Source organism: Ascaphus truei, chromosome 5 (genome assembly GCF_040206685.1).
Source record: "Ascaphus truei isolate aAscTru1 chromosome 5, aAscTru1.hap1, whole genome shotgun sequence".
In the NCBI taxonomy this organism is placed as follows: Eukaryota; Metazoa; Chordata; class Amphibia; order Anura; family Ascaphidae; genus Ascaphus; species Ascaphus truei.
The window spans coordinates 225,656,167-225,676,133 of record NC_134487.1 but is presented as its reverse complement, the minus strand read 5'-3'; the positions used below and the strand labels follow the sequence as shown (position 1 = coordinate 225,676,133).

The 19,967-nt window shown below is 53.3% G+C and overlaps 1 protein-coding gene across 6 annotated transcripts in view; it reads right to left on the bottom strand.

Moving 5' to 3' along the window:
• The window catches only part of ANKHD1 (ankyrin repeat and KH domain containing 1), a 302,432-nt gene that overhangs the window by 217,285 nt on the left and 65,180 nt on the right, over window positions 1-19,967 (bottom strand). For all 6 annotated transcript variants that reach the window (XM_075601701.1, XM_075601697.1, XM_075601699.1 and 3 more), the window contains exon 5: window positions 18,326-18,473. In XM_075601701.1, coding sequence (XP_075457816.1) covers window positions 18,326-18,473 — 148 coding nt within the window. The remainder of the gene's footprint in view (window positions 1-18,325; window positions 18,474-19,967) is intronic.

Genomic DNA, 19,967 nt, shown 5'->3' with positions numbered 1-19,967 from the left:
CAGTCACTCACGCGCGCACAGTCACTCACGCGCGCACAGTCACTCAGACAATCACGCGCACAGTCACTCAGACAATCACGCGCACAGTCACTCAGACGCGCACAGTCACTCAGACGCGCACAGTCACTCAGAGGCGCACAGTCACTCAGAGGCGCACAGTCACTCAGAGGCGCACAGTCACTCAGAGGCGCACAGTCACTCAGAGGCGCACAGTCACTCAGAGGCGCACAGTTACTCAGACGCACCCAGTCACTCAGACAATCACGCACACAGTCACTCAGACGCACACAGTCACTCACGCGCACACAGTCACTCACGCGCACACAGTCACTCACGCGCACAGTCACACAGTCACTCACGCGCACAGTCACACAGTCACTCACGCGCACAGTCACACAGTCACTCACGCGCACAGTCACACAGTCACTCACGTGCACAGTCACACAGTCACTCACGTGCACAGTCACACAGTCACACAGTCACACAGTCACTCACGCGCACACAGTCACTCACGCGCGCACAGTCAGACGCGCACAGTCACTCAGACGCGCGCAGTCACTCAGACGCGCGCAGTCACTCAGACGCGCGCAGTCACTCAGACGCGCGCAGTCACTCAGACGCGCGCAGTCACTCAGAGGCGCGCAGTCACTCAGACGCGCGCAGTCACTCAGAGGCGCACAGTCACTCAGAGGCGCACAGTCACTCAGAGGCGCACAGTCACTCAGAGGCGCACAGTCACTCAGAGGCGCACAGTCACTCAGAGGCGCACAGTCACTCAGAGGCGCACAGTCACTCAGAGGCGCACAGTCACTCAGAGGCGCACAGTCACTCAGAGGCGCACAGTCACTCAGAGGCGCACAGTCACTCAGAGGCGCACAGTCACTCAGACGCACAGTCACTCAGACGCACACAGTCACTCACGCGCACAGTCACTCAGACGCACACAGTCACTCAGACGCACACAGTCACTCAGACGCAGACAGTCACTCAGACGCAGACAGTCACTCAGACGCAGACAGTCACTCAGACGCAGACAGTCACTCAGACGCAGACAGTCACTCAGACGCAGACAGTCACGCACAGTCACTCGGACGCCCACAGTCACTCGGACGCCCACAGTCACTCGGACGCCCACAGTCACTCGGACGCCCACAGTCACTCGGACGCCCACAGTCACTCGGACGCCCACAGTCACTCGGACGCCCACAGTCACTCGGACGCCCACAGTCACTCGGACGCCCACAGTCACTCGGACGCCCACAGTCACTCGGACGCCCACAGTCACTCAGAGGCGCACAGTCACTCAGAGGCGCACAGTCACTCAGAGGCGCACAGTCACTCAGAGGCGCACAGTCACTCAGAGGCGCACAGTCACTCAGACGCACAGTCACTCACGCGCACAGTCACTCAGACGCACAGTCACTCAGACGCACACAGTAACTCAGACGCACACAGTCACTCAGACGCACACAGTCACTCAGACGCACACAGTCACTCAGACGCAGACAGTCACTCAGACGCAGACAGTCACTCAGACGCAGACAGTCACTCAGACGCAGACAGTCACTCAGACGCAGACAGTCACTCAGACGCAGACAGTCACGCACAGTCACTCGGACGCCCACAGTCACTCGGACGCCCACAGTCACTCGGACGCCCACAGTCACTCGGACGCCCACAGTCACTCGGACGCCCACAGTCACTCGGACGCCCACAGTCACTCGGACGCCCACAGTCACTCGGACGCCCACAGTCACTCGGACGCCCACAGTCACTCGGACGCCCACAGTCACTCGGACGCCCACAGTCACTCAGACGCGCACAGTCACTCAGAGGCGCACAGTCACTCAGACGCACACAGTCACTCAGACGCGCACAGTCACTCAGACGCGCACAGTCACTCAGACAATCACGCGCACAGTCACTCAGACGCCCAGTCACGCACAGTCACTCGGACGCCCGCAGTCACTCGGACGCCCGCAGTCACTAGGACGCCCGCAGTCACTCGGACGCCCGCAGTCACTCGGACGCCCGCAGTCACTCGGACGCCCGCAGTCACTCGGACGCCCGCAGTCACTCGGGCGCGCGCAGTCACTCGGGCGCGCGCAGTCACTCGGGCGCGCACAGTCACTCGGGCGCGCACAGTCACTCAGGCGCGCACAGTCACTCAGGCGCGCACAGTCACTCAGGCGCGCACAGTCACTCAGGCGCGCACAGTCACTCAGACGCACAGTCACTCAGACGCACGCAGTCACTCAGACGCACGCAGTCACTCAGACGCCCGCAGTCACTCAGACGCCCGCAGTCACTCAGACGCCCGCAGTCACTCAGGCGCGCGCAGTCACTCAGGCGCGCACAGTCACTCAGGCGCGCACAGTCACTCAGGCGCGCACAGTCACTCAGGCGCGCACAGTCACTCAGGCGCGCACAGTCACTCAGGCGCGCACAGTCACTCAGACGCACACAGTCACTCAGACGCACACAGTCACTCAGACGCACACAGTCACTCAGACGCACACAGTCACTCAGACGCACACAGTCACTCAGACGCACACAGTCACTCAGACGCACACAGTCACTCACGCGCACAGTCACTCACGCGCACAGTCACTCACGCGCACAGTCACTCACGCGCAGTCACTCAGAAACTCACGCGCACACAGTCACTCACGCGCACACAAGTCACACTCACGTGCACACAGACACTCACGCGCACACAGACACTCACGCACACAGTCACCCAGACACTCACGCGCACACAGACACTCACGCGCACACAGTCACACAATCTCTCACGCACACATAGTCACTCAGACGCACACACAGTCACTCAGGCGCACACACAGTCACTCAGGCGCACACACAGTCACTCACTCAGGCGCACAGTCACTCACTCACGCGCACAGTCACTCAGACGCGCACAGTCACTCAGACGCGCACAGTCACTCAGACGCGCACAGTCACTCACGCGCGCACAGTCACTCAGACAATCACGCGCACAGTCACTCAGACAATCACGCGCACAGTCACTCAATCACGCGCACAGTCACTCAATCACGCGCACAGTCAGACGCGCACAGTCACTCAGACGCGCACAGTCACTCAGACGCACACAGTCACTCAGACGCACCCAGTCACTCAGACAATCACGCACACAGTCACTCACGCGCACACAGTCACACAGTCACTCAGACACAGTCACACAGTCACACAGTCACACAGACGCACAGTCACACAGTCACTCAGACGCACACAGTCACTCAGACGCGCACAGTCACTCAGACGCGCACAGTCACTCAGACGCGCACAGTCACACAGTCACTCAGACACAGTCACACAGTCACACAGTCACACAGACGCACAGTCACACAGTCACTCAGACGCGCACAGTCACTCAGACGCGCACAGTCACTCAGACGCAGTCACTCAGACGCAGTCACTACGATGCACACAGTCACTCAGAGGCACACAGTCTCTCAGAGGCACACAGTCTCTCAGAGGCGCACAGTCTCTCAGAGGCGCACAGTCACTCAGACGCGCGCACAGTCACTCAGACGCGCGCACAGTCACTCAGACGCGCGCACAGTCACTCAGACGCGCGCACAGTCACTCAGACGCGCGCACAGTCACTCAGGCGCCCGCAGTCACTCAGGCGCCCGCAGTCACTCAGGCGCCCGCAGTCACTCAGGCGCGCGCAGTCACTCAGGCGCGCGCAGTCACTCAGGCGCGCGCAGTCACTCAGGCGCGCGCAGTCACTCAGGCGCGCGCAGTCACTCAGGCGCGCGCAGTCACTCAGGCGCGCGCAGTCACTCAGGCGCGCACAGTCACTCAGGCGCGCACAGTCACTCAGGCGCGCACAGTCACTCAGGCGCGCACAGTCACTCAGGCGCGCACAGTCACTCAGGCGCGCACAGCCACTCATTTGCGCACAGTCACTCATTTGCGCACAGTCACTCAGACGCACAGTCACTCAGACGCACACAGTCACTCACACAATCACGCGCACACAGTCACTCAGATGCACACAGTCACTCAGACACTCACGCGCGCACAGTCACTCACACGCACACAGTAAGATGCGCACAGTCACTCAGAGGCGCACAGTCACTCAGACGCACACAGTCACGCACAGTCACTCGGACGCCCACAGTCACTCGGACGCCCACAGTCACTCGGACGCCCACAGTCACTCAGACAATCACGCGCACAGTCACTCAGATGCGCACAGTCACTCAGACGCGCACAGTCACTCAGACGCACACAGTCACTCAGACGCACACAGTCACTCAGACGCACACAGTCACGCACAGTCACTCGGACGCCCACAGTCACTCGGACGCCCACAGTCACTCGGACGCCTACAGTCACTCGGACGCCCACAGTCACTCGGACGCCCACAGTCACTCAGACGCGCACAGTCACTCAGAGGCGCACAGTCACTCAGACGCACACAGTCACTCAGACGCGCACAGTCACTCAGACGCGCACAGTCACTCAGACGCGCACAGTCACTCAGACAATCACGCGCACAGTCACTCAGACGCCCGCAGTCACTCGGACGCCCGCAGTCACTAGGACGCCCGCAGTCACTCGGACGCCCGCAGTCACTCGGACGCCCGCAGTCACTCGGACGCCCGCAGTCACTCGGACGCCCGCAGTCACTCGGACGCCCGCAGTCACTCGGACGCCCGCAGTCACTCGGACGCCCACAGTCACTCAGACGCGCACAGTCACTCAGAGGCGCACAGTCACTCAGACGCACACAGTCACTCAGACGCGCACAGTCACTCAGACGCGCACAGTCACTCAGACGCGCACAGTCACTCAGACAATCACGCGCACAGTCACTCAGACGCCCGCAGTCACTCGGACGCCCGCAGTCACTCGGACAATCACGCGCACAGTCACTCAGACGCCCGCAGTCACTCGGACGCCCGCAGTCACTAGGACGCCCGCAGTCACTCGGACGCCCGCAGTCACTCGGACGCCCGCAGTCACTCGGACACCCGCAGTCACTCGGGCGCCCGCAGTCACTCGGGCGCCCGCAGTCACTCGGACGCCCGCAGTCACTCGGGCGCCCGCAGTCACTCGGGCGCGCGCAGTCACTCGGGCGCCCGCAGTCACTCGGGCGCCCGCAGTCACTCGGACGCCCGCAGTCACTCGGGCGCCCGCAGTCACTCGGGCGCGCGCAGTCACTCGGGCGCGCGCAGTCACTCGGGCGCGCGCAGTCACTCGGGCGCGCGCAGTCACTCGGGCGCGCGCAGTCACTCGGGCGCGCGCAGTCACTCGGGCGCGCGCAGTCACTCGGGCGCGCGCAGTCACTCAGGCGCGCGCAGTCACTCAGGCGCGCGCAGTCACTCAGACGCACGCAGTCACTCAGACGCACGCAGTCACTCAGACGCACGCAGTCACTCAGACGCCCGCAGTCACTCAGACGCCCGCAGTCACTCAGACGCCCGCAGTCACTCAGACGCCCGCAGTCACTCAGGCGCGCGCAGTCACTCAGGCGCGCACAGTCACTCAGGCGCGCACAGTCACTCAGGCTCGCACAGTCACTCAGGCGCGCACAGTCACTCAGGCGCGCACAGTCACTCAGACGCACACAGTCACTCAGATGCACACAGTCACTCAGACGCACACACAGTCACTCAGACGCACACAGTCACTCAGACGCACACAGTCACTCAGACGCACACAGTCACTCAGGCGCACACAGTCACTCACGCGCACAGTCACTCACGCGCACAGTCACTCAGAAACTCACGCGCACACAGTCACTCACGCGCACACAAGTCACACTCACGTGCACACAGACACTCAGACACTCACACACAGTCACTCAGACACTCACGCGCACACAGACACTCACGCACACAGTCACCCAGACACTCACGCGCACACAGACACTCACGCGCACACAGTCACACAATCTCTCACGCACACATAGTCACTCAGACGCACACACAGTCACTCAGGCGCACAGTCACTCACTCAGGCGCACAGTCACTCACTCACGCGCACAGTCACTCAGACGCGCACAGTCACTCAGACGCGCACAGTCACTCAGACGCGCACAGTCACTCAGACGCGCACAGTCACTCACGCGCGCACAGTCACTCAGACAATCACGCGCACAGTCACTCAGACAATCACGCGCACAGTCACTCAATCACGCGCACAGTCACTCAATCACGCGCACAGTCAGACGCGCACAGTCACTCAGACGCGCACAGTCACTCAGACGCACCCAGTCACTCAGACAATCACGCACACAGTCACTCACGCGCACACAGTCACTCACGCGCACAGTCACTCACGCGCACAGTCACACAGTCACTCAGACACAGTCACACAGTCACACAGTCACACAGACGCACAGTCACACAGTCACTCAGACGCACACAGTCACTCAGACGCGCACAGTCACTCAGACGCGCACAGTCACACAGTCACTCAGACACAGTCACAGTCACACAGTCACACAGACGCACAGTCACACAGTCACTCAGACGCGCACAGTCACTCAGACGCGCACAGTCACTCAGACGCGCACAGTCACTCAGACGCGCACAGTCACTCAGACGCGCACAGTCACTCAGACGCGCACAGTCACTCAGACGCGCACAGTCACTCAGACGCGCACAGTCACTCAGACGCGCACAGTCACTCAGACGCGCACAGTCACTCAGACGCGCACAGTCACTCAGACGCGCACAGTCACTCAGACGCACACAGTCACTCAGACGCACACAGTCACTCAGACGCACACAGTCACTCAGAGGCACACAGTCACTCAGAGGCACACAGTCACTCAGACGCACACAGTCACTCAGACGCACACAGTCACTCAGACAATCACGCACACAGTCACTCAGACGCAGTCACTCAGACGCAGTCACTACGATGCACACAGTCACTCAGAGGCACACAGTCACTCAGAGGCACACAGTCACTCAGACGCACACAGTCACTCAGACGCACACAGTCACTCAGACGCACACAGTCACTCAGACGCACACAGTCACTCAGACGCACACAGTCACTCAGACGCACACAGTCACTCAGACAATCACGCACACAGTCACTCAGACGCAGTCACTCAGACGCAGTCACTACGATGCACACAGTCACTCAGAGGCACACAGTCTCTCAGAGGCACACAGTCTCTCAGAGGCACACAGTCTCTCAGAGGCGCACAGTCACTCAGACGCGCGCACAGTCACTCAGACGCGCGCAGTCACTCAGACGCGCGCACAGTCACTCAGACGCGCGCACAGTCACTCAGACGCGCGCACAGTCACTCAGGCGCCCACAGTCACTCAGGCGCCCGCAGTCACTCAGGCGCGCGCAGTCACTCAGGCGCGCGCAGTCACTCAGGCGCGCGCAGTCACTCAGGCGCGCGCAGTCACTCAGGCGCGCGCAGTCACTCAGGCGCGCACAGTCACTCAGGCGCGCACAGTCACTCAGGCGCGCACAGTCACTCAGGCGCGCACAGCCACTCAGGCGCGCACAGCCACTCATTTGCGCACAGTCACTCATTTGCGCACAGTCACTCAGACGCACAGTCACTCAGACGCACAGTCACTCAGACGCACAGTCACTCAGACGCACAGTCACTCACACAATCACGCGCACACAGTCACTCAGATGCACACAGTCACTCAGACACTCACGCGCGCACAGTCACTCACACGCACACAGTAAGATGCGCACAGTCACTCAGACGCACACAGTCACTCAGACGCACACAGTCACGCACAGTCACTCGGACGCCCACAGTCACTCGGACGCCCACAGTCACTCGGACGCCCACAGTCACTCGGACGCCCACAGTCACTCAGACAATCACGCGCACAGTCACTCAGATGCGCACAGTCACTCAGACGCGCACAGTCACTCAGACGCGCACAGTCACTCAGACGCGCACAGTCACTCAGACGCCCACAGTCACTCAGACGCCCACAGTCACTCAGATGCCCACAGTCACTCAGGCGCGCACAGTCACTCATGCGCGCACAGTCACTCAGGCGCGCACAGTCACTCAGGCGCGCACAGCCACTCATTTGCGCACAGTCACTCATTTGCGCACAGTCACTCAGACGCACAGTCACTCAGACGCACAGTCACTCAGACGCACAGTCACTCAGACGCACACAGTCACTCACACAATCACGCGCACACAGTCACTCAGATGCACACAGTCACTCAGACACTCACGCGCGCACAGTCACTCACACGCACACAGTAAGATGCGCACAGTCACTCAGAGGCGCACAGTCACTCAGACGCACACAGTCACTCAGACGCACACAGTCACGCACAGTCACTCGGACGCCCACAGTCACTCGGACGCCCACAGTCACTCGGACGCCCACAGTCACTCAGACAATCACGCGCACAGTCACTCAGATGCGCACAGTCACTCAGACGCGCACAGTCACTCAGACGCACACAGTCACTCAGACGCACACAGTCACGCACAGTCACTCGGACGCCCACAGTCACTCGGACGCCCACAGTCACTCGGACGCCTACAGTCACTCGGACGCCCACAGTCACTCGGACGCCCACAGTCACTCAGACGCGCACAGTCACTCAGAGGCGCACAGTCACTCGGACGCACACAGTCACTCAGACGCGCACAGTCACTCAGACGCGCACAGTCACTCAGACAATCACGCGCACAGTCACTCAGACGCCCAGTCACGCACAGTCACTCGGACGCCCGCAGTCACTCGGACGCCCGCAGTCACTAGGACGCCCGCAGTCACTCGGACGCCCGCAGTCACTCGGACGCCCGCAGTCACTCGGACGCCCGCAGTCACTCGGGCGCGCGCAGTCACTCGGGCGCGCGCAGTCACTCGGGCGCGCGCAGTCACTCGGGCGCGCGCAGTCACTCGGGCGCGCGCAGTCACTCGGGCGCGCGCAGTCACTCGGGCGCGCGCAGTCACTCGGGCGCGCGCAGTCACTCGGGCGCGCGCAGTCACTCAGGCGCGCACAGTCACTCAGGCGCGCACAGTCACTCAGGCGCGCACAGTCACTCAGGCGCGCACAGTCACTCAGACGCACAGTCACTCAGACGCACGCAGTCACTCAGACGCGCACAGTCACTCAGACGCCCACAGTCACTCGGACGCACACAGTCACTCAGACGCGCACAGTCACTCGGACGCCCACAGTCACTCGGACGCACACAGTCACTCAGACGCGCACAGTCACTCAGACGCGCACAGTCACTCAGACAATCACGCGCACAGTCACTCAGACGCCCAGTCACGCCCAGTCACTCGGACGCCCGCAGTCACTCGGACGCCCGCAGTCACTAGGACGCCCGCAGTCACTCGGACGCCCGCAGTCACTCGGACGCCCGCAGTCACTCGGACGCCCGCAGTCACTCGGGCGCGCGCAGTCACTCGGGCGCGCGCAGTCACTCGGGCGCGCGCAGTCACTCGGGCGCGCGCAGTCACTCGGGCGCGCGCAGTCACTCGGGCGCGCGCAGTCACTCGGGCGCGCACAGTCACTCAGGCGCGCACAGTCACTCAGGCGCGCACAGTCACTCAGGCGCGCACAGTCACTCAGACGCACAGTCACTCAGACGCACGCAGTCACTCAGACACACGCAGTCACTCAGACGCCCGCAGTCACTCAGACGCGCACAGTCACTCAGACGCGCACAGTCACTCAGACGCGCACAGTCACTCAGACGCGCACAGTCACTCAGACGCGCACAGTCACTCAGACGCGCACAGTCACTCAGAGGCACACAGTCACTCAGAGGCACACAGTCACTCAGAGGCACACAGTCACTCAGACGCACACAGTCACTCAGACGCACACAGTCACTCAGACAATCACGCACACAGTCACTCAGACGCAGTCACTCAGACGCAGTCACTACGATGCACACAGTCACTCAGAGGCACACAGTCTCTCAGAGGCACACAGTCTCTCAGAGGCACACAGTCTCTCAGAGGCGCACAGTCACTCAGACGCGCGCACAGTCACTCAGACGCGCGCACAGTCACTCAGACGCGCGCACAGTCACTCAGACGCGCGCACAGTCACTCAGACGCGCGCACAGTCACTCAGACGCGCGCACAGTCACTCAGACGCGCGCACAGTCACTCAGGCGCCCGCAGTCACTCAGGCGCCCGCAGTCACTCAGGCGCCCGCAGTCACTCAGGCGCCCGCAGTCACTCAGGCGCGCGCAGTCACTCAGGCGCGCGCAGTCACTCAGGCGCGCGCAGTCACTCAGGCGCGCACAGTCACTCAGGCGCGCACAGTCACTCAGGCGCGCATAGCCACTCAGGCGCGCATAGCCACTCATTTGCGCACAGTCACTCATTTGCGCACAGTCACTCAGACGCACAGTCACTCAGACGCACAGTCACTCAGACGCACACAGTCACTCACACAATCACGCGCACACAGTCACTCAGACACTCACGCGCGCACAGTCACTCACACGCACACAGTAAGATGCGCACAGTCACTCAGACGCACACAGTCACTCAGACGCACACAGTCACGCACAGTCACTCGGACGCCCACAGTCACTCGGACGCCCACAGTCACTCGGACGCCCACAGTCACTCGGACGCCCACAGTCACTCGGACGCCCACAGTCACTCAGACAATCACGCGCACAGTCACTCAGATGCGCACAGTCACTCAGACGCGCACAGTCACTCAGACGCCCACAGTCACTCAGACGCCCACAGGCACTCAGACGCCCACAGGCACTCAGACGCCCACAGGCACTCAGACGCCCACAGGCACTCAGACGCCCACAGTCACTCAGACAATCACGCCCACAGTCACTCAGACAATCACGCCCACAGTCACTCAGACGCCCACAGTCACTCAGACGCCCAGTCACTCAGACGCCCACAGTCACTCAGACAATGACGCCCACAGTCACTCAGGCGCGCGCAGTCACTCAGGCGCGCGCAGTCACTCAGGCGCGCGCAGTCACGCGCAGTCACTCAGGCGCGCGCAGTCACTCCGACGCAGTCACTCAGACGCACAGTCACTCAGACGCGCAGTCACTCAGACGCACAGTCACTTAGATGCACACAGTCACTCACACAATCACGCGCACACAGTCACTCAGATGCACACAGTCACTCAGACACTCACGCGCACAGTGACTCAGGCGCGCGCAGTCACTCACACGCACACAGTCAGATGCGCACAGTCACTCAGACGCACAGTCACTCAGATGCACACAGCCACACAGTCACTCAGATGCGCGCAGTCACTCAGGCGCGCACAGTCACTCAGGCGCGCACAGTCACTCAGGCGCGCACACAGTCACTCAGGCGCGCACACAGTCACTCAGGCGCGCACACAGTCACTCAGGCGCGCACACAGTCACTCAGGCGCGCACACAGTCACTCAGGCGCGCACACAGATCAGTCATATTGATCGGTATATGAGTAACGCTATCCTGCGGGAGGCCACCCACATGCTAACATAGCCGCGCGTCCTCACACCGCTATACCACTTTGTGTTACACCATATGGTATATAAATAAAGCCAGCACTGACGTCTGTATAGCTGGCACTTGGTGTGCGGTCTCCAAAGGATGATTGAGCTGCACGGCTACAACTGACGGCCATGGACGCTGACATAAACTAGTGCCAGTATACCACGGTTATACATCAACATAGCTGCAGGGAGATACTCACCTTGTGTACACAACAATATCGAATCGTGTACCTATCCTGCAAACTTGAGGGCATTACTAAAACGTGTCTAAGGTCACACTCCACTGCACAGATGGATGTATAATTATACAAAGGACATGATGACAAACTATTGACCACACGTTGTGATCCATTACCACAGCATAGACAAAAACACATATTGTGTGTCTAAGCTGCAGCAGTGACACCACACAAGCATACACTCTGGCATTACCACAGGGAAAATCTCCTACAACGTGGCCATATAGTGGCTCTTATGTGAGTGACAACGCAGTTTTTATGCCATACTACATACCTGCCAAAAACAATACGCAATGTTGTGTGTCAGGGAGCAGCATCTGTAAGATACACTTCAGAGTATTAACATCTGGAAACCCAGTTGGGAGTAACAAACCATCATCAAGTGGAGTCTGATAGGTATAGCGTGATTCTTTATACGCATACTTACCCACGCATGTCTTGAAGTGGTATGACTGTCTAGATACTAGCACTACATCTACAAAGCTCATGTCAAGAGTTTTTCCTAGACTCCAATACTCACAGGCTAGGTGCATCCCTAAACCAGCATTCATGGGACAACCTTTCTATTAAATATCACTATCTATTCACCAACATGGAGTACCGCACTCATGTATACCTAGCCACTAACTGACTTCCCTCTTCATATTATATAGTATAAATAAAGGTATATTAGAACCTCATCCAACGGGAATTTTCAAGAGTAGTATCAGTGATTAGTGGCATGCTAGAAGGTATACTTTTTGTTGTACTGAGAGGCCAGACACCATAGCAATATTAATAGCTTCCGGGTTTTAAGAATCATTTTAATTATCAATAAAGTTTATATGTTGTATGTCTATCACATCTATAGACCAGGATCCAATACAACTCAGGTCTGCGGTGCGCCCTAGTGGGGATCTTTCTGTGTGTCTCTCACACACATATCCCTTTTATTATAGTTACTACCATCAATTATTTATCCCCTTGTGTCCTCTGACCTGTCTTGCAGCATTGAGTCTTTTTGCCAGCCTCTTTTTTGTCAGATTTATCTCACTTTTGTCATTTTGTAGTATTGGTGCTGTTTATACATTGCTACATATTAGCAATAAGCCATTCCGGCTCTGAATGCTACTGTATTGGAGAGTATGTCCCTCCCCTATACAGCTTAATGTGCAACCATTGGTTGCAGCTAGGACCAATGGGTTTTGCTCTTATAGTATTTAATCCCCACACACTAACTAGGCAGGACAACTCCTCCCCCTGTGAAGAAGCGCGCGAAACGATCGTCGGGGTACAGTGATATCATTACGATGACGGTCACATGGGTTGCGACGGAGCGTGCACGCAGCTCCTACCGCTGGGAGACACCTAGGAACGTTATACACACCGCTGTACACACAGAGCATCTATTACATTGCCGTCCTTGCAGCATCAGCTATCAGGTTGTATACTTCCTGCTTTCATTGCAGGTTATTGATCCCTTATACACCTGCTTATAGATCTATACCTGGTTACTAATGACATCTGGTGTACATTGAATTTACTATATATCCTATTCACTGTACCAACTATGGTAACAGCATTAACTATTCAAGCTGTGACATAGTAATGTCTTCCTCTGGTATGCTTAGTCTCTAATAGTGTGGGATTTCCCCTTGTTTTGTAGCTGCTACTTTGCATGATGGTATGGTGAGGCTATATAGCCGTGTTAATATATTTTGGACCTTATCTCCATATACATACTTTATGGGGGTATCAGTTTAGGTTCATATTAACCCCTTTATTTGCCTTGCTGTTCCAGTCTCGCCCACTAGGGGATCTTTTTAGTCTTTGTAATTTAGTTGTAATTTTATGCATTTCGTCAGATTTTATTATGTAATAAAATTGTTGTATTTGTTTGTCATGCTATAGTTTAGATTGTGTGGACATTTCCCAGTTGGTCTGTGTATATACTCTCATACTATTGGTACTAGTTATTAAACTGGTACATTATGAAATACATCATACCATAGAATGAGTGCAATTTGTAGGGACTTTTAGTGACCTCTCTTGGTCACTTGTTTGTGTTTTTGCATATCTGATAAACCCAAATATGGAACCAACTCTGGTATCACAATATAAACAGGGGCACCTCACGAACAAGAATAAATACTTTATCCCTACATTAAAAATATATTTACTACATGGGTAGTAAAAAGGTGCTGTCCCACATAGAACACGGGTTAACAAATGACAGTGGTAGGTTTCACAGGTGCAAGTAAGCAACTGCCTTTCAAAAAAATACATGAGTTAAGTTTCAAAATATTCCATGTGCCTTTGTTCCCAGTAATAACAGTAATAACAGGAATTCTGAAATGGAAGGTAAACGTAAATCATATTTGCTATTCCCTATGGAAAAAGGTGGGCAGATTTATGGAACCCTTCTCATGTCTGTACATCAATTTGAAGAGGACAAATATGAGACAAGGCAGATTAAATCTTAAATTTAGAGTGGATTTTGCTTCCCTTACAAGGTTAACAAATACACCCTGAAATATACCATTAGATCCATTTACTACTGTGAGGGATGACATTGTTAAATGAACCTCTTAAAAACAGAGAACACATGGAATAGCTACATGCCAATTTTTTTGGGGATGTTTAAGACATTCTACCCAGTAGAAAAATGCATAGAGCACACTATTTAATTTCCATTTTGCCACTGTAGTATAACCCCCCCTGCCCGGCGCCTAGGGAGTTTACATCATTGTGCAAATGTACATTACTCCAAATTGACTCATGGTTCTGGATTCAGCTGGCAAGGATGTATAAAAACGTGCACAATGAACTTTTGTAATACAACTGTCATTTATTTGTGTCCCCAAGCACAGTGACAGCACACACATCCATATTGACAACGTTGCACTGTATTTAATAGCAGACATGCACGAATACGTTTCTTACATCAGTGTCCACTCAACACTACAATGGAGGTACACAGACTTGGTTGCTCTCCATAGGTGTGTAGCCCGGCCCCTTTGTTACTTAGAGATCATAATTAGTGTTAATCAGATTACTCTAGGCACCTACAGAAATCCTGGTGGGTCTTTCTTACGCAACCCAATATCTTTGGCTTGTTTGGAAACGGTCACTTCCATAGAGACGGATGAATAATACTAGTGCAGATCCGCGGTTTGAGCTGATCTGTTACACCAGGGAGCCCTCTTTCCCTAGGCCCTCTGTTGTGTGTCATTCTTTTCCCTTAACTATTCAGGACTCCATTCCATCTTTTGGGGATCCCAACTTAAAGGGTACTGCCCCCATTTACAATATAACAGGGGGGCCTAGTCTGTGCTATTACTTTATAAACACTACCTCGGCTACTCTCCCCTTGACCTCCTGGAACCTAACCCACTTGAACCTGCCCCTTTTCTAATATACTCTGTGACGACATGGTCCCATGGCAACACAGGATGGGGCCAAATACAGAAGAAAACAAAAATCAGAATGGCAGCAGGTCCTGCATGAACGGAACTCACCAGCCCGGAATGAATTGAAGTAAAATAAACTTTATTAACCTACATTAAAAAATAGACATCCAACAAAAAATAGCTCCTCCTCCCATGCCGTCAGTGCGCTCTCAAGAAAAAAAAAGTGCCACTGACGGCATGAAACGCGTGGGAGGAGCTATTTTTATATATATATATATCGTAATTTCCAGACTATTGAGCGCACCTGAATATAAGCCACACCCACTGAATTTTAAAAAACGTATTATTTTGAACATAAATAAGCCACACATGTCTATAAGCCGCAGGTGCCAACCGGTACATTGAAACAAATGAACTTTACACAGGCTTTAACGAAACACTGCTTGGAACAAAAATAAATAGGCTTTAACGAAACACGGCTTGTAAGAAAAATAAATAGGCTTTAACGAAACACGGCTTGTAACAAAAAATAAAAAATTAGCAGTCAACGGTAGCCTACCAAGAAAGTCATTGGTCACGATCTTCCTCGTCCTGTGCACTGAAACCACTGAAGTCATCTCCTTCGGTGTCGGAGTTGAATAGCCTCAGAATTGCTTCATCCGATATTGGATCGTTTTCATTGTCGCTCTCGTCACTTTCATCCGGAGGCAAATCCCCCGCTGAGCCCTCTTCAACACGCAGCAGTCCAGCCTTTCGAAACCCGTTGATGATAGTGATTTTTTGACAATACTCCACGCTGTCAGGACCCACTGGCAGACTTGACCATAAGTTGCTCTTCGCATGCGGCTCGTTTTAGTGAAGGATTTCTCCCCACTTGTCATCCAAGCCTCCCACTGAACACGGAGCGCCACCTTAAATGCCCGATTTACACTGATGTCGAGTGGCTGCAAATACTTTGTTGTGCCCCCAGGAATCACAGCTGGAATTGAGTTTGTCCTCTTGATGGCTTCTTTCAACGAATCTGTTGTGGGCCCTCATGCTGTCCAAAATGAGCAATGCCTTGTTCCTGTGAAAGAATCCTCCCGGTCGCTTGCCGTAACACTCCGTATGCCATTCATGCATTAGGCTCTCCGCCATCCATCCTTTCTTGTTGATTTTCACAACAATTCCTCTCGGGAATTTTTCTTTTGGCATTGTCGTGCTTTTAAAAATCACCATCGGTGGAAGCTTTTCTGCCGATGCCGTGCAGCTCAGAACACAAGTGAAGTGCGTTTTTTCATGCCCAGTTGTTTTCAGCGTGACGGATGATTCGCCTTTCCTGTTGACAGTCCGAGTGAGAGGCAGGTCAAACGTCAGAGGAACCTCATCCATATTTATGATGTCGTGCGGGCCAATGGAATGCTCCGCTATCTTTGCATCAGTGAATTTGCGGAACTTTGAAACTTTTTCCTCGTAGTCGGGAGGGAGATGCTGACACAGACTCGTCCGTACCCTGATGGACAGGCCTTTACTTTACGTCTCATAAATCTGAGACACCACGATGGTCCACCTCTAAAATCCTCAAGCTTCATTGCTGTGGCGATCGTTTTGGCTTTCAGTCGGATCTGCACAGTTGAAACACCTCGGCCGTCTGCTCTCTGTGTGTTGACCCAGTCTTCGAGCTCATTTTCTAGTTGGGGCCATCTGCTTTTCTTCCCTCTGAAAGCTTTAGTTGTCTTTTTGCACTGAGTCAATTCCTCACGCTGCTGTTTCCAACGTCTTATCATCGACTCATTAAGACCAAGCTCCTGTGTAGCAGCTCTATTTCCTTTTCCAACAGCCAGATCAATCGCCTTCAACTTGAAAGCTGCATCATATGCATTTCTCCATGTCTTTGCCATGATGAGGGTGACAAAATGACTACCGTAATCAGAATGATGGGAAGTTTGAGCGCGCTCGATTTAATCTAAACAGTAAACAAAAAAGTTGTTTGACCTTAACCCGTTCGTCAATTTCATTGGTGTAATGAAAGCTTCAAACCGCCAAAAAACTGAGCACGTCACAGAATGTTTTTTTGAAAAAAAAAAATTTGAAAGCGGGAAAAATCCATATATTAGCCGCGAGGTTCAAAGCGTGGGAAAAAAGTTGCAGCTTATAGTCCGGAAATTACGATAGATATATATATATATATATATATACACACACACAGATGGCAAGAAGGAGACAGCACACTCAAAGGTACAAAAAACAGCGTGTATTCACTAGTAAAACCGGAACATAAACATATATATACATACATACATACATACATACATATATATATATATATATATATATATACACACACACACATATATATATATACACATATACATATATATACACATATACAGACATACCCCGGTTTAAGGACACTCACTTTAAGTACACTCGCGAGTAAGGACATATCGCCCAATAGGCAAACATCAGCTCGCGCATGCGCCTGTCAGCACGTCTAGAACAGCAATACCGGCTCCCTACCTGTACCGAAGCTGTGCGCAAGCGGGGAGACTATAGAGCCTGTTACAAATGCGTTATTTACATCAGTTATGCACGTATATGACGATTGCAGTACAGTATATGCATCGATAAGTGGGGAAAAGGCGAGTGCTTCACTTTAAGTACATTTTCGCTTTACATACATTCTCTGGACCCATTGTGTAAGTTAATGCGGGGTATGCCTGTACACATATACATACACATATACACATATACATAACTACACATATACACTGTGTTCGACAAACCTATACATTTGCTCGCCCCGGGCGAGTGGATTTAACCCCCGGGCGAGTAAATATTGGCCCAAGCAGCACACGTTTGGTACTAGGTGGCGAGTATATTTTTTTGTGTGGGGAGTAGATTTTTGGGTGATTTGTCAACCACTGCATATACATATACATATACATATAAATAAAATACACTGAACTAGCCATTTAAATAAAAAATAAAATAAAAAAACACCCTGTACCAAATGTACTGTTTTATGAGGGAATTTTTTGTTTTTGTTTTTTCAAGTGGTTGACAATATATTGCTAAAATCAGGGGTAGGTCACAACCACATGGTCCTGGTGCCATACTATTCATGCACATCCAAGGTGGGGGGTAGTTGGTGTATATATAGAGATGAGGGGGGGGGGGCAAGATAAAACAAAATTTACCACATGGGGCACTGAACTTTTGACTTACCAGTAGAGGATTGGGCATCGACATCAGCAGAATGAACAAGTAAAAGCTTTACAATATCCACATAGCCCCCACTAGCAGCTGCCATTAATGGTGTAATGTCACCTTTATTTCCTCGATCTTCAACATTGGCATGCATAGCAAGCAACACCTATAAGAAAGTGCAATTTAAGACATTTTGTAAATGTACTGGAACATCCGTGTCAGATTATTTTTTCCCTACTCTTTGTACACAAACAATTAACTTCAGCCTTCTCTTACCCATCTCCTAATACTTTAAAAACACAATCTCCCACCAAAAGACTGATACACACACACACAAACACACACAAACACACACAAACACACACAAACACTTTTAAAAATAAATCCAATTAGAAAGGGCAAAAAAAAAAAATTAAAAAAACTCTTACAAGTAAATTAATCTAAAGTGCACATCAGCCCATACCTGTTTTAATGCAGTTCTGTCTCACTAGGTCAATATATTCAAAATGAAAACGAGACAAGGTTCGGTGGCTACATTTTTAAAGGAGGGCTGTGCCAATTGCCGTCAGATTACCTTTAGAATTCAATAAAAGCCTTACACATGTAAATGTATGCTTTGCTCCATCATTTGGTTTACAATAAAAATAAATATAAAAAGGCAACCTCATGAATTATGGTGAATACAAATAAGTCAAAAGGAAACAATATATACAGACTATATAAAAAGGGACAAATTATATTAAATAAAGGGAACATTTCTCTTTTGTTGATCTAATCTTGCAATCATGTTTTATACAAAAAGTTGGTGCTCAGATTCAAATTGAGTGTTCCGTCTTCAAATACTATATTCTTGCTATTATGGGTAGAGCAGGTGATTTAAACAAAAATATCAAAGAAAATCTCATGGTGTAGTAAATATAGAACTATAGGCATACACCGGTTTAAGGACACTCGCGAGTAAGGACATATCGCCCAATAGGCAAACGGCAGCACACGCATGCGCCTGTCAGCACATCCTGAACAGCAATACCGGCTCCCTACCTGTACCAAAGCTGTGCGCAAGCGGGGAGACTCTAGAGCCGTTACAAATTCGTTATTTACATCAGTTATGCACATGTATGACGTTTGCAGTAGTGCATGAATCGATAAGTGGTAAAAAGGGAGTGCTTCACTTTAAGAACATTTTCGCTTTACATACATGCTCCGGTCCCATTGTATACGTTAATGCGGGGTATGCCTGTATTAGGCTTCGTCCCCAGTATGTTCTACAGCGCACACCTCTAGGGTTGTCAGGTGTCCAGTTTTGAACCCGGACAGGCTGGTAATTCCGATACCTGTCCGGTATAAAATAGGAGGTAATACCGGACACATTCGTGTCCGGTATTACCATTTTTTGCGGCGGTGGGCTGGCAGTGCAAGGGCGGCGCAACGGCGGAGGGCTGGAAGTGCTGAGACAGGGGGTAGCGGCGGACGGTGGCCGGGCAGGAGCACCGAGTGTCTGTGCAGCCTGTCCCTGATTGGCTCTCCGCTACTCCAATCAGAGGACAGCGGGGGCGGAGCCCACACCCCGGCGGCCCAGAGAAGTCTGTGTCCTTCCTGGCAATAAGGGAAGGACACAATTTGGGGGGTGATGGGGAGCCAGGGTGAGGTGAGATGACGG